Source organism: Physella acuta, unplaced genomic scaffold (genome assembly GCF_028476545.2).
Source record: "Physella acuta isolate Inbredline_101_S28 unplaced genomic scaffold, ASM2847654v3 ptg000654l, whole genome shotgun sequence".
Classification (NCBI taxonomy): Eukaryota; Metazoa; Mollusca; class Gastropoda; family Physidae; genus Physella; species Physella acuta.
Window position 1 is genome coordinate 30,138 of NW_026732173.1, and position 13,339 is coordinate 43,476.

At 41.7% G+C, this 13,339-nt stretch overlaps 1 protein-coding gene across 1 annotated transcript in view; it reads right to left on the reverse strand.

Annotated features, from left to right (window-relative positions):
- Nucleotides 1-403: 403 nt before the first annotated feature.
- Nucleotides 404-13,339, reverse strand: part of LOC131948643 (aryl hydrocarbon receptor nuclear translocator) — an 80,005-nt gene continuing 67,069 nt past the window's right edge. Inside the window, exons 8-11 of the mRNA XM_059310257.1 lie at nt 12,998-13,197; nt 9,908-10,014; nt 7,294-7,441; nt 404-3,301 (exon numbers count right to left, since the gene is read on the reverse strand). Of these exons, the coding sequence (XP_059166240.1) occupies nt 1,102-3,301; nt 7,294-7,441; nt 9,908-10,014; nt 12,998-13,197 (2,655 nt within the window). The 3' untranslated portion in view covers nt 404-1,101. The remainder of the gene's footprint in view (nt 3,302-7,293; nt 7,442-9,907; nt 10,015-12,997; nt 13,198-13,339) is intronic.

The following is a 13,339-nucleotide window of genomic DNA, read 5'->3' on the forward strand; positions in this document are numbered from 1 at the left end:
TTAGGCGGGTTGAGTAATCGATCAAAAGTGAGTCATCAATACATAATAATTGGCCTACGTATTTAAAAATAAATCGGCCATGGAACGTTAACTTAGTAGTGACAGTGCAGGTACTTAGTAAACTAACATGTAGTACAGGTATCTGAAGTGAAGATTCACCCAAATCTACAAGTCTCACAGAAGGTAATGATTGTGTTCAACAATCTGTGTTGTAATACTTTAAACATGGTATATTTTATTTCTCGTTCATAGGTTTTATTTAACATATATAAGTCCTCATAAACCACACTAACCCTTTCTCTCTCACACACATACGCACATACACAAACACACACTCATACATACATATATATATATATATATATATATATATATATATATATATATATATATATATATATATATATATATGCTAATGTACACACACATACTCTCTCTCTCTCACACATACACGTCAACTAACTTCAGATATAACTGTTTCTACATTATTCTACATTTTTAAAACACGCACACACAACAGCTAGAACCACATATAGCAGTACGTGGTGCTAAAGATTCACAACATATCAATTGCACTTAATCTTATTTCACATCCCCAAGGAGTTTCCAAATTTATCTCCCGAAGCAAGTTTGACAATCATTTCTCCAAAAGCAACAACAATACAATCTATTTCACCCAAAATCATTTTCCCCAAAATCATTTTTTCCCAAAATCATTTTCTCCCAAAATCATTTTTCCCAAAATCATTTTCTCCCATTATTATTTTCTCCCAAAACAACATTAATAAATCATGTTCACATAAAACAAATTTGAATTTAACATTTTCCTCAAAAAACAAGTTCAATACAATAATTTCTGAAGCTGAAAAAAAAAAGAAATACTGAGCAGTTTAAAAAGTTGCTGTAAATTCTCCATCACTATATGAAGTGTACCCATATATTAAGTGTACGATTTGTATTATGAAATAATTTATTGATCAGCGTATCTGAATATGTTGAGTTTCATAAAGAATAAATTATTTGAGGATTTTCTTTTAATACCAACTTTCTGGGAACCATCATCACAGTATTATGTAATCGTAGTACATTCGGGAGCGATTGCTAGTGGACAGCGTATCCATTGGCGATCTGATATTGCTGGGGGTCGACTATGACGCTGGTGTATCCGGCCTGGGGGACGATGGGATATGGTCTTTGGGATTGTAGCGCAGCCGTTTGGTACATGCTGGATTGGGCGTAGTTGTCGTAGGGACAGGCTGATTTGAAGCAGGCGTTGTAGTCGTTGGCGGTGGCGGTGAGGGCTTTGTCGTGCATCATCCGCATGTCGTAGTACTTGTTGGGGGAGGGGGCGCCGGAAGAGGAGAGGTCGTAGAATTTGTTGGTAGGGTTGTTGGCGACGGCGGCGGACATGTCGTAGAAGTTTTTGGTGGGGTGATGCACGGCGGACATCTCGTAGAGTTTGTTGGCGGCGGTGGGCGAGGTCATGTCGTAGAGTTTGCTGCTCGGCGGTGACGTCATGTCGTAGAGTTTGTGGTTCGGCGGTGACGTCATGTCGTAGTGTTTGTTACCGGAAGTGACGGAGGACATGTCGAAGTATTTGTTCGTGGGGTTCGCGTCCTCCGGGGAAGACATGCTGAAGTTTTTACCGTTCGGGTGGTTGTTCGCGGTGGAGGAGGTGATGTCGTAGAGTTTTTCGACGCCAGAGGTCGCCGTGTCCCCGGGGATCGACAACTCCATGTTGTGCGAGAGGGAGGTGGCAAGGGGGATGATTTCCGCGGCGCCGGGCGTCTTTCTCACCTCAGGGTGGTTGGTTTGATTGTGGTGCGCGCCGTGCAGTGGCGTGCTGTGGTGGTTGGGGCCGCAGTAGTGTTGTTGTTGCTGCTGCTGCTGCAGGTGATGGTGCGGCTGGGCGTGTCCTTGGTGCTGGTGGTGGTGCACGGTGGACGACGTGGACGAGGAGGAGGATGATGAGGAAGACGACGACGACGACGACGATGACTCCGAGTTGGAGGGGGGAGTCTGCTGAATGTAGGAGAGGCTACTCCCAGTAAGAGAGGCGCTGGGTTTATTACTTCCCTTCATGCTGTTTTTATACTCCGGTGATGACGCGATGCCCCGCGCTAGTTCCGATGACGTCACTGTCGACGAGACATTAGACTGGCGCCGAATAATTACTGATTGCGGTATACACGCCTCTCTTTGAGGGGGCGAGACTGTTGATATTGATCTATTATTATCTGATGATTTAGAGTGCGTGTCCTCTTTAACATTATTATGATTGGACAGTTCAAATTTACCCAACACGCCCCCAACCCCTCCATTTACTCCGACCCCGTTCGAATTCGTTCCAGAATTATTCGTGGGGTCGGAAATCTGCCCCAGCGCATGCTGCGACTGTTGTTGTTGTTGTTTCTGCTGTTGCGCGCTGTGCTGCTGTTTGGCGTGCTGGTGCTGTTTCTGCTTCTGCTGACGCTGCTTCTCCGTGAACTCCTCGCTGCCCACGTCCACCTCCGACGCCGACGACTCCGACCGGTTGCTGTAGGGCGCCGGATAATGCTGAACACTGTACGCCGGCGCCTCGCGTGAACTACTTCTCGAACAGCTCATCCCTGCTCCAATCAAACCCGAGTTATTTCCGGAAATATCATTTCCGGTACGGAAATCGTACTGAGACTGCACCCCGGTTAATCCAGTTTGGGTCGGATCATGGCAAGAATCCCCCATGTGAGTTAGTCTTGACGTCGTCGCCGCCGCGGCGCTTTGGATGGCCGCGTTTGAAGACAGGTACCCGGGGTACGCTGCCGGATCGCGAGCCGGGTAGTACCGTTCTTCGTACGTTCTGTACGGGCTGCGGTTATCTAGGTATCGTTGGTGGGCGGCGGCTTGGTAAGGTGAGTAGACACAGGCCGCGTCTCGGTACATCGTCATACCCGGGTGGGGGTAGGGCGTGGAGTACAAAGCGCTGTACCTGTCCACGCTCATGGACTCGGGGGTGGTGGGGTACATCATGTTGGGGTACGTCTGAATCGGGACGGACGGGACTTCCGGGGTCGGGTACTCCAGGGGCGTCTTCTCCATGGAGTAGTCGGAGCCGTACTCTGGGGTTTCCGTGGACAGCTGGGGGTAGGGAGACCGCCTGGATTTGTTTCTTGCCGGTCGGGTTTTCCCGCCGGATCCGGCGCTGGCGTTGCCGGTGGAGTTGGTGGTGGAGCTGCTGTTCTTCATGGCCGAGTATGGGGAGAGTTCTTTAGAGGACATCGTCTGCTCAATTTGTATCTGGGCGTCTTTCTGGAGCACCTCGCTGGGGAACAAAACAAAAAATTTAATGTAAACACTTTTCCGTGAATAAGATTGGTCATTTATTTATAGAACCAACCCCCCCCCCCCCCTCAACCGCCCCTCCTTCTCACATCACCTCCAAATATAACAATCTTTAAACATCAAATCAACCCATTTTTATAACTTTTATTTCTAAGAAATACCAAATCCATTTTACGCAATTTCTTAAGTTACCCCCCTCCCCCCCCCCCCCACACCACACACCATAGCCATTGGTACAGCATTACGTTATAAATGTTTGAATGTCGACCCTTTCGTCATCCCTAAAAATATGACGACATTTATTGTTGACAGTCTATCACGTTTACCTCCCTAACATACAACATCGTAAATAATGCCAACAAGTGAAAGTCTGGACACATTTTTTGTCCATAGTTCCAGCACTTAAATTTATATAGTTTTCATATCTTTTCAATTTACGCGCATATGGCTTGGACAGAGGGAAATAAGGATTGTGTTAAAATAATGTTTCTTTTAAAAACAACCACACATCACAACATGTACTATTATAATCAGACATAATTGAAATTAATCATGCTCAATCCGGGGCTCTGGGACCCACGGCCGCACGAACCGAACCCCACTCTCGCTTCCTTTTGCTTTGAGAAATTATTAAACGAAAGCGAACATGGGCACGAATGCAAACACCCGACATGTAAAGTTACACCATCTCACGAGCTTTCGCGAGACGTCCCGAGATAGACTGAAGCTCGAAAGGGATTGTGGGTGATCCGTCTGCCCCGGAAGTCCTTCGATCTGCTCTAATGAATTACAAAAACCGGTCAAATGTAATTGGATGTAACGAGAAAAAAAAAAGACGGAAAAACCGGGAAATCCCGGAGAAGACTGGTGCGTAACATTTTTCTTTGAGGTTTGGTGCGCAAACGTAGAGAGCGTAGACGGTGTTATTGAAGCCTAGCTGGGGCAGATCTTCAATCATGGGAGATAACAGGAGCTTCAAATTGAAAACGGGTCGTCGTCGGCAAAACGTGACGGCTGTGTGGGTTTTAGAATGGACTTAAAAATATCTCTTTACAGATGGTCCGCAACTTGAGGCCTTGTTCCAGGATTCCGCTTATTTTTTCAGCGATGAAGTTTAATTGTGGTTTATAGTAGATTAATGTTATTGTTGCATTATGTGTGTAAGGATTGTCCAAAGAAGAAACATTGTTTTAGAATTTTAACTATCTACAGTTGTGTAATTGGCGGAAGAATATGGATTTAAGTTCATTTTTACTTTCTCGTATATACGAAGTATAGAGAAAGTATTGTAATCGTGCACAAAAATCACTTGAAATTTTAACAATTTTCACCGTATTACACCTCAGTCCTTCATCACATCCGAAGTATAGAGGACTTATTTTAATCGGGCAAAAATTATCAATCCAGATTTATCAAAATTAAGAGGTTTTATGCGTAATCCAGTCTGAAAAACTGGGCTTTGCAATTCTGTCCGTATGTCTGTGTGTCTGTGTGTCTGTCTGTCTGTCTGTCCGTGTGTAAACACGATAACTTGAGTACCGTTACAGCTAGGTTGATGAAATTTCATATTTAAGTATTTTATCAAAATCGTAGATCCGTATCAACTTTTGAGCAATTTCCAACAACCGGAAGTGGTACTTTTTCTACTTTGAATTTTTCAAAAGCCTATAACTTGAGTACTATTACAGATAGATAAATAAAATTTCACATGTAAGTAAAAGATCTAATTCTCTACCTTCTGTTAAATTTTGAGTAAGTTCCATTGACTGGACGTACTAATTTACGCTACTTCCGATTTCTCAAAAAACTAATGTAAATTTTTAAAGTACTAATAATATTGCGCACTATTATGCACTTTTTTATTTGACGTTCACTCGGTGTGCAATTCTTTTGTCTACGAGATTTTATTCTATTTTTAAAACTTTAAGTATTTAAAATGGATTAAAAATCATGTCTATAGCCCGAGTTCCCATCCCCTGTTGTTTTATATAAGAACTAGGCATGCTGCCCAGCTTCGCTTAGGCTTTCGAAAACATTGAGAATTTGAATGCTTAATTAATTCGCCCGAAGGTCGGTCTACGACCTCAAGAGTTATGAAGAGGTTCCTCCGTGGACATTTTTTTTCGATTTATAGCTCATATAAGGTACCGGTCAGTCGAGGTCAGTTTTGACCCCCACATCGTAGACTTTTCGGCCAACCGGCCCCCGTGTTCTGTCGCACCAAGGCAAGATCATGCCAAATTTGAAGCGCCTGCGGCGCCGGGAAGTGCCCTATCGGACACCCGACAATCTAGATCTAGATCTAGATTCCTAAAAGAATTTTTTTTTTAAATTTAGCCCGAGCATAATAAAAAAGAATACATTAACCAAGTTGACTTGCTGTGTCTCGAACCCGCACCACCTGCGTGGTTTAATGTACACTAACATCTCCGCTATTTAGGCACCTTATAAAATACGGAGAATGAAACACGTATTTTAAAATCTTAACTAACGCGAATATGCCTATTCTTTCAAATTAATTTTTTATCCCAAATTAGCCAGTTCCAAACAAAGATTTTGTATAAAATAAATAAGTCTTGAAATAGTTTAGTCCTAATATAGAAATTTATTTTTGGAATTGATTTTAGAGAAGTTAGAGTCTAAATCTAGATCTTAGCGTCTACGTCTAGAGATCTAGTTATTGCGTAGATTTAGATTTAGTCTAGATCTAGAATCTCTAGATCTAGAATCCAAATACATAAAATAAATTTTATGAGTTTAGGCCGGAAAAATTGTATTGTATACATTTCATAGTGTACGTAGATCTAAATCAAATTTGAATGAAATAGTTCATTTCTTTTCATTCTTAACACGGCAGATGACGTCATTAGTTAATGTATAAGCAATAGTGACGTCACAGTTTTATGCGTTCTTTTTCACATATATTAATGCTTTTCCGGTTGCATAAATAATACTGTTTCTCTACATTCGAATACGCCTTTAATTTTTATTTTTCTTCTTTAAGTAAAATTGTGGTTATACATTTAAAACATCTAACATATTATTTTCAACAAAAGTCCGTAAAAAGTTCTCCATATACCGCTGCCGATTCTGACGTGATGTCCGGCGAAAATTTTTTGCGGACAGAGAAAGAGAGAGAGAGAGAGAGAGATGTGCGCACATTGGGCTTTTATAAATTAGGATATTCGAGAAAGTTTAGGGGAGATCACTCCCGGTTTATTCTTAATAATACATATACTATAAACTTAGCGATACCAATTATAATTGACTTTATACACCCACATTCATCAACTAGCATACTAGTTCCCACACTGTCCCCCACACACTCTCACCATACTACCAAACACTATCCCGTACACCCTATCCAGCTACACACAACCCGCACACATTACACCCACTATACTATTCCCCACAAACTATCCTTCTACACTCACTATCCCCACACAAATTATCCTCAACATACTACCCCACACTATCCCCCACACACATTACCATCACCAAACTATTCCCACATTCTAACCCTGTACACACACTACCCACAAACATTACCATAATCATACTACAGCCCCCCCCCCCACTATCCCCCCACACACTGTCCTTCACACACTACCCCCCCCCCCCCCCGCACACATTACCCCACCAACCTGAGCACGTAGTTGACACTGACAATACAGTGTGGTCTGCTGGAGCGACTGTTGTGGACGATGGTGGCGTAGCTCTGCATCCAGACCCACCCACACACACACAACCCCCACACACTATCCCCACACACTACTCCCACACACAACACCCCACACACCCACACCAACATGAGCACGTAGTTGACACTGACAATACAGTGTGGTCTGCTGGAGCGACTATTGTGAACGATGGTGGCGTAGCTCTGCATCCAGACCCACCCACACACACACAACCCCCACACACTATCCCCACACACTACCCCCACACACAACCCCCACACACCCCACCAACCTGAGCACGTAGTTGACACTGACAATACAGTGTGGTCTGCTGGAGCGACTATTGTGAACGATGGTGGCGTAGCTCTGCATCCAGACCCACCCCCCGTCCTTGGCCATGAACCGGTAATACCTTGTGGTCACCTGACCTTTGAGCAACACTAAAGTAACAAACAAAAAACGAAAAATATTAACACAAAAAAAAACATAAAATTTATATGCGTAATTTTTTGACGAAATGACGAACAAATTTATATTTTAGAGATCTTCCTAATAATACAACAGCTATAAAATTACAATTTAAAAAAAAAAAGATCAAATATTGAAATTGAGATAAACATTTTTCGTGTAATAAAGGCTTAAGAGAAACAAATAACAAAAACTGATCAGACCGTATTAGCTGAGAACACTGAAAGGTATTACATGACTAAATGGATACAAAGCTTATGTGATGGTAAGTGATAATTTCATAATGTAAACTGTGCTTTTCCGTAATGTTTTGGAAATATAAACCTTGCCCATATCTTATATCAGCATATGTTGTGCTAACTTACTTATATTAGAAGCCTATTTATTATCTTATATTATCTTATCTTATAATGGCTTTAAATGAAGGTGTCGCATTTTAGGTTAGATCTGTTAGTTTCTTCTTATATATATATATATATATATATATATATATATATATATATATATATATATATATATATATATATATATATATATATATATATATATATATACACATTTTAAGTAATATAGGAAAGATGTATTAAAAATTGAATTTCATTTTTTTTTTGGACAAAGAATAATGACAATAATCTATCAAATGATAAATTTCTAATTCTGCATAAACCTACTTCATTTTCTAACAATAATTGTAACTAGATAAGTAAAACAACAAAGGTAACTAAAACCAAGTCTACACACGGCAACACACATTTGTTATAGACGTATGTCCGTGTGCACAACAGACACATCACCCTATACACCGACGGACGGACAAGGCGGAAGTCGAAATGATCCCCGTGTGTCAACATGGTCGCCTGCTCAGTTTCCCACTGGCCGACCTCTCGCTGACCATACACTGACCAGTGCAAACAGATCCAGTCTAGAATTCGACGGTTGGGCTCAAGCACCGGGTCAAGTCATTAGTGTCACGCGATGATATGCAAATGGTGCATGTGACCAGTGTGTTTGTGGTCATCGTTTGGTCAGTGCCGGACGGTGGTCAGATAGACAGATAGAGTGGACGGACGTTGGTCAGATAGGCAGATAGAGTGGACGGACCTCGGTCAGATAGATAGAGTGGACGGACGTTGGTCAGATAGATAGAGTGGAAGTACGGTGGTCAGATAGAGTGGAAGTACGGTGGTCAGATAGATAGAGTGGACGGACGGTGGTCAGATAGATAGATTGGACGGACGGTAGTCAGATAGATAGAGTGGACGGACGTTGGTCAGATAGAGTGGAAGTACCGTGGTCAGATAGATAGAGTGGACGGACGGTGGTCAGATAGATAGATTGGACGGACGGTGGTCAGATAGAGTGGAAGTACCGTGGTCAGATAGATAGAGTGGACGGACGGTGGTCAGATAGATAGATTGGACGGACGGTGGTCAGATAGATAGAGTGGACGGACGGTAGTCAGATAGATAGAGTGGACGGACGGTAGTCAGATAGATAGAGTGGACGGACGTTGGTCAGACAGATAGAGTGGACGGACGTTGGTCAGATAGATAGAGTGGACGGACGGTGGTCAGATAGATAGAGTGGACGGACGGTGGTCAGATAGATAGAGTGGACGGACGGTGGTCAGATAGATAGAGTGGACGGACGGTGGTCAGATAGATAGATTGGACGGACGGTGTTCAGATAGATAGAGTGGACGGACGGTGGTCAGATAGATAGATTGGACGGACGGTGGTCAGATAGATAGAGTGGATGGACGTTGGTGAGACAGATAGATGGAGTGGACGGACGTTGGTCAGATAGATAGAGTGGACGGACGTTGGTGAGATAGATAGATGGAGTGGACGGACGTTGGTCAGATAGATAGAATTGACGGACGTTGGTTAGATAGATAGAGTGGACAGACGCTAGTCAGATGGAAAGTGGGAACATGCTTCTGTCAGATAGAGTGGACAGCCGTTGGTCAGATAGACAGATAGATAATATTTATAAAAAAAACATAAATAGTTGTATCACTCAGTAGTCCCTTCATGTTAACTCGAATAATGCTCTTTATTTATCAGTCCTCAGGCTAACTCTACTTTCCCTGCACAATAGATGGGCAGAGCTTTACGTAATAAACATTAAACATAATGGTGGTATAATAGTTGTTTTTTTTTAACTCGGGGCTTTTGTAAAGTTTAGACTTAGAGCTTAAACACCTAATTTTGGGTTAGATTAATAATTAATTAATCATTGATCAAGTCCATACTACTACGAAGTAAAAAAAATTATCTTATTCAGAGTTTTTAAAATGAAAATTTTTTTTGGAAGAAACTTTGACGCCCCTAAATTTAGTTCCTACTTACATGTGTGGTGAGCTTATGTACATGTAAAACACACATAAAACGGTGACAAACCAAACTTTGACGCCCCTAAATTTAGTTCCTACTTACATGTGTGGTGAGCGTATCTCATGTGGAGAATATCACAGGCGTGGATGTAATGGTACAGTGTTTTCTCAATCAGGTCCTGGGGTTCGTATCCAGTCAATGCTGCTACCCTGGGGACAGAGGGAGGAGGGAGGAGGTTGCATTAATTCTAAAATTGAACTGTTTGCAAATATCAGTGATTATTATTTTCTTTTATAGAAACAAAATAACAAACGATTCCCAAAAGTCAGAATCTACACACAATTTACGGAAGTTAATTAATTAAAATACGCGTGGGGGTTAAAATAAACACACTTTGATTTACCGTACCAACAAATGAAAAAGTAAAAAGTAAATATATTTATTGTCCTTCAATACTTTGTAAAAAGAAACTCTCGGAAATAATAATTGTAATTATATATAGTGATGTACGGCTAACCGAAATGATCTGGAAGTTAAATAAAGACACTGTCATTTAAATACATCCATCTTTGTTTACTTAAATTTCAGGTTAGGTTCAGCTTAGTTTGCGTCCTACCTCAACAAAGCGAATTAGTGTCGTTTTTATCAATTACAATGTTTTATCTAATGTAACCAGAGACACGTTGGTTGTAGTTCTTGTATTTACAACTTCATGTTTCTTATTTAGACTATTATTTTTGTCTATAGATTAACAACTATTAATATAAGAATCGGTTAGACACCCCGAAGCATGTTAAATTAAAACAAATTTTGTATCTGTGTTGTCGAGCATTAATTTTTAAAATAAGAATCATGAGGTTGTAAATAAAAGAAACGAGCCGGCCCGCGGCATAACATACGCCGCTATTTAGTTGTTTCTAATTTTCAATAATTCATAATTTGTGAATTCGACAGTACCAACGCTGACACTGAAAATATTTCTTTAAAACAGTATAAGTAGCTCGTTAAGGACCATAACCCCCCCCCCCTTCCTTCCCTCCCCCCCTCCTCCCCCCCCCCCTACGTTTAAAATCGTTGGCTCTGCTTGTAAACATTTAGAGTGAACACAGCTCACTAAAACCATGTAGGGGTGGGGAGGTAGGGAGAGCGTTTGCAGCTTGTTTTCTAACGGCTCGAAGAAGAGAATTATATATATAGATTAAAAGATGGACTTAAACTAAGATTGATGTTTGAAGAAATATATAGAAATTAAGATCATAAACATTGTTTATTAGCTCTTTTTGGTTTGCACCGTTACGCCTTCAACCTCCATTGTCCACCCACCCCCCTCCCCCCAACACACGTACACAACGCGGTTTTACAAATCTTGCTTTGTTTTTATTTAAAAATCAAGTTTTAAAACTATTATCTGATATTAAGCACACTACACGCTGTGCTGACACAGCGACGCATCCTTTTCACCACCCTAGGCCTTAATCCCCATCCCTCCCCCCTCCTTAAAAAAAACCCCACAGGTGACCATGAGCCTAGGGACTGATGTTCACTGTACGGGTCAAATGAGAAACGGAGAAAATCTGTGAGAAAACGCTGTTGATTGGTCGGCAGGTCGGCCATTCAGACCCCGCCTAAGATCAAATGCAAATACGAGAAACCAAAACAAAGGTAGAGGTAAGGGATCTGGGGGGGGGGGGGGGGGGGGACAAGGACAGGTACTGAGTACACAGCGGCCATCGTCATTGTCCGCACGGGCGGGCCATTGCTGCGTTATGTGAAGTCTGGCTCGTTGACGTGTGGGTGCAGTAGAAGGTACTCCAGAAGGATGAGCGAATTGGGTCGTTTAACATCGAGAGGACCTCGGGCAAATTCAGAGGCGTAGCGATGGGGGGCAGGGGGTACATATGTCCCCGGGCGCCGACTCTAAGGGCGCCAAAATAAGCTCATTTTAGCTGCTATTTTTAATTAGAAATATAAAAAATATATTGGGGGGGGGGGGCGCCAAATTGAAAGTTTGTACCCGGACGCCGGGAGTGGTCGCTACGCCTCTGGGCGAAGTCCCGGTGTATTGACAGATAAACGTAATGTAACTTAGACTTAAACTGCGCTGTTATAGCGATAAGTATACCTTACCGAGAAATATCAAATAGACAAATTTAACCTTAATCCTAACCAAATTTTATATTCGCCAGCAGTTGTTTTATTGCGGAAATTATTTTTTTACGTGTAACTATCCCATAACTTTGGGACGGCGTGGCCTAAGCGGTAGAGCGCGAGGCTGCTAACCCGAAAGTCTGATGGGTACCTAACTCACGTTAGGGAAAGTAAAGGCATAGTGTCGACAACACATTCGCTTCATATGCCGAGGCTAAGAACATAACTCTAGTTCATCTTCCCAATGGATCGCTATGTCTAAGGAGGATTCTTTACTTATACTTTTCTTAGCCTAAAATTGACCTTACTCAGATTAAATCGCTCCTCTGCCCTAACCTAACTATTGGCTCGTACCTGGTCCTAAAAATTGACCAATCATTGGGAGTATAACAAAAACTAGCCATTAGCTCATTTAAGCGTAGACAGGTAAATCACACTACTATAGTGGAGTAGTCTTATTTCCAATCTCCAACAATGGACTCTTCCAAAATAGGTGTGTACATTATTGTAAAGATTGTCATATTAAGCGATATAATTAGTGTTATAGTAAAGGTAGAACTTAGTTTGGGTTATAGATAAGTTTAAGTTGTCATTAGCAAGTTATTTTAGTTTCTAATTTACTCCCATTAGCCTACCACCAGAGGCGTAGCAATCCAATCTGGCGCCCGGGGCGAAACTATCGATTTGGCGCCCTATCATCATTTATATCGCCTATAGTTATTCCCATTGGCTTTTTACCAGTCACTTACCCTTTGTATTTTAGAGTCATACAATTGATGTTGTTTAATATCTCTGTAAAGACATGTATCGGTCTATTTTTCTTAATTTCGACTGTGTATAATTCAGTAATGCAGCTCAGGATAAGCTTTTTGTATTGTTATTCTACCCCGTTTGGCGTACCTATAGAGTCGGCGCCCGGGGCAGTCGCCCCACCCGCCTTCTCCTAACTACGCCTTTGCCTGACGCCATTTTTTTTTTTAAAGTTTCCATTATTGTGTCCATATCGAACACTGGTATAACAACACACACAAGAAAGTGTATTACCTGGCGTCGAGAAAAATGAGTTTCAGATCTAACGAAGCACGGAACATGAACATGTTGGAGAACATCTTTATCTCGGTGATGGCTGAGGGGGGCAGGGAGTGCCCCACGGCTACTAATCCAACATTCTGGTAGCATCCATCGTACGGGGCTATATCCATCGTGTACTGTTTGATTTTTAGATATCCGCTGCAGTGGATGACCTGGATAAGAGAAAGTGCAACTAGGATAATGATTTGAGATTTAATTAAGTATTTTCAAAATATCCATTACAATCTCAGTAATTGTCATATTTTATTTATACTTTGAATGTAAGAGGTAACGTTTTTTTTTTTTTTCAATTTT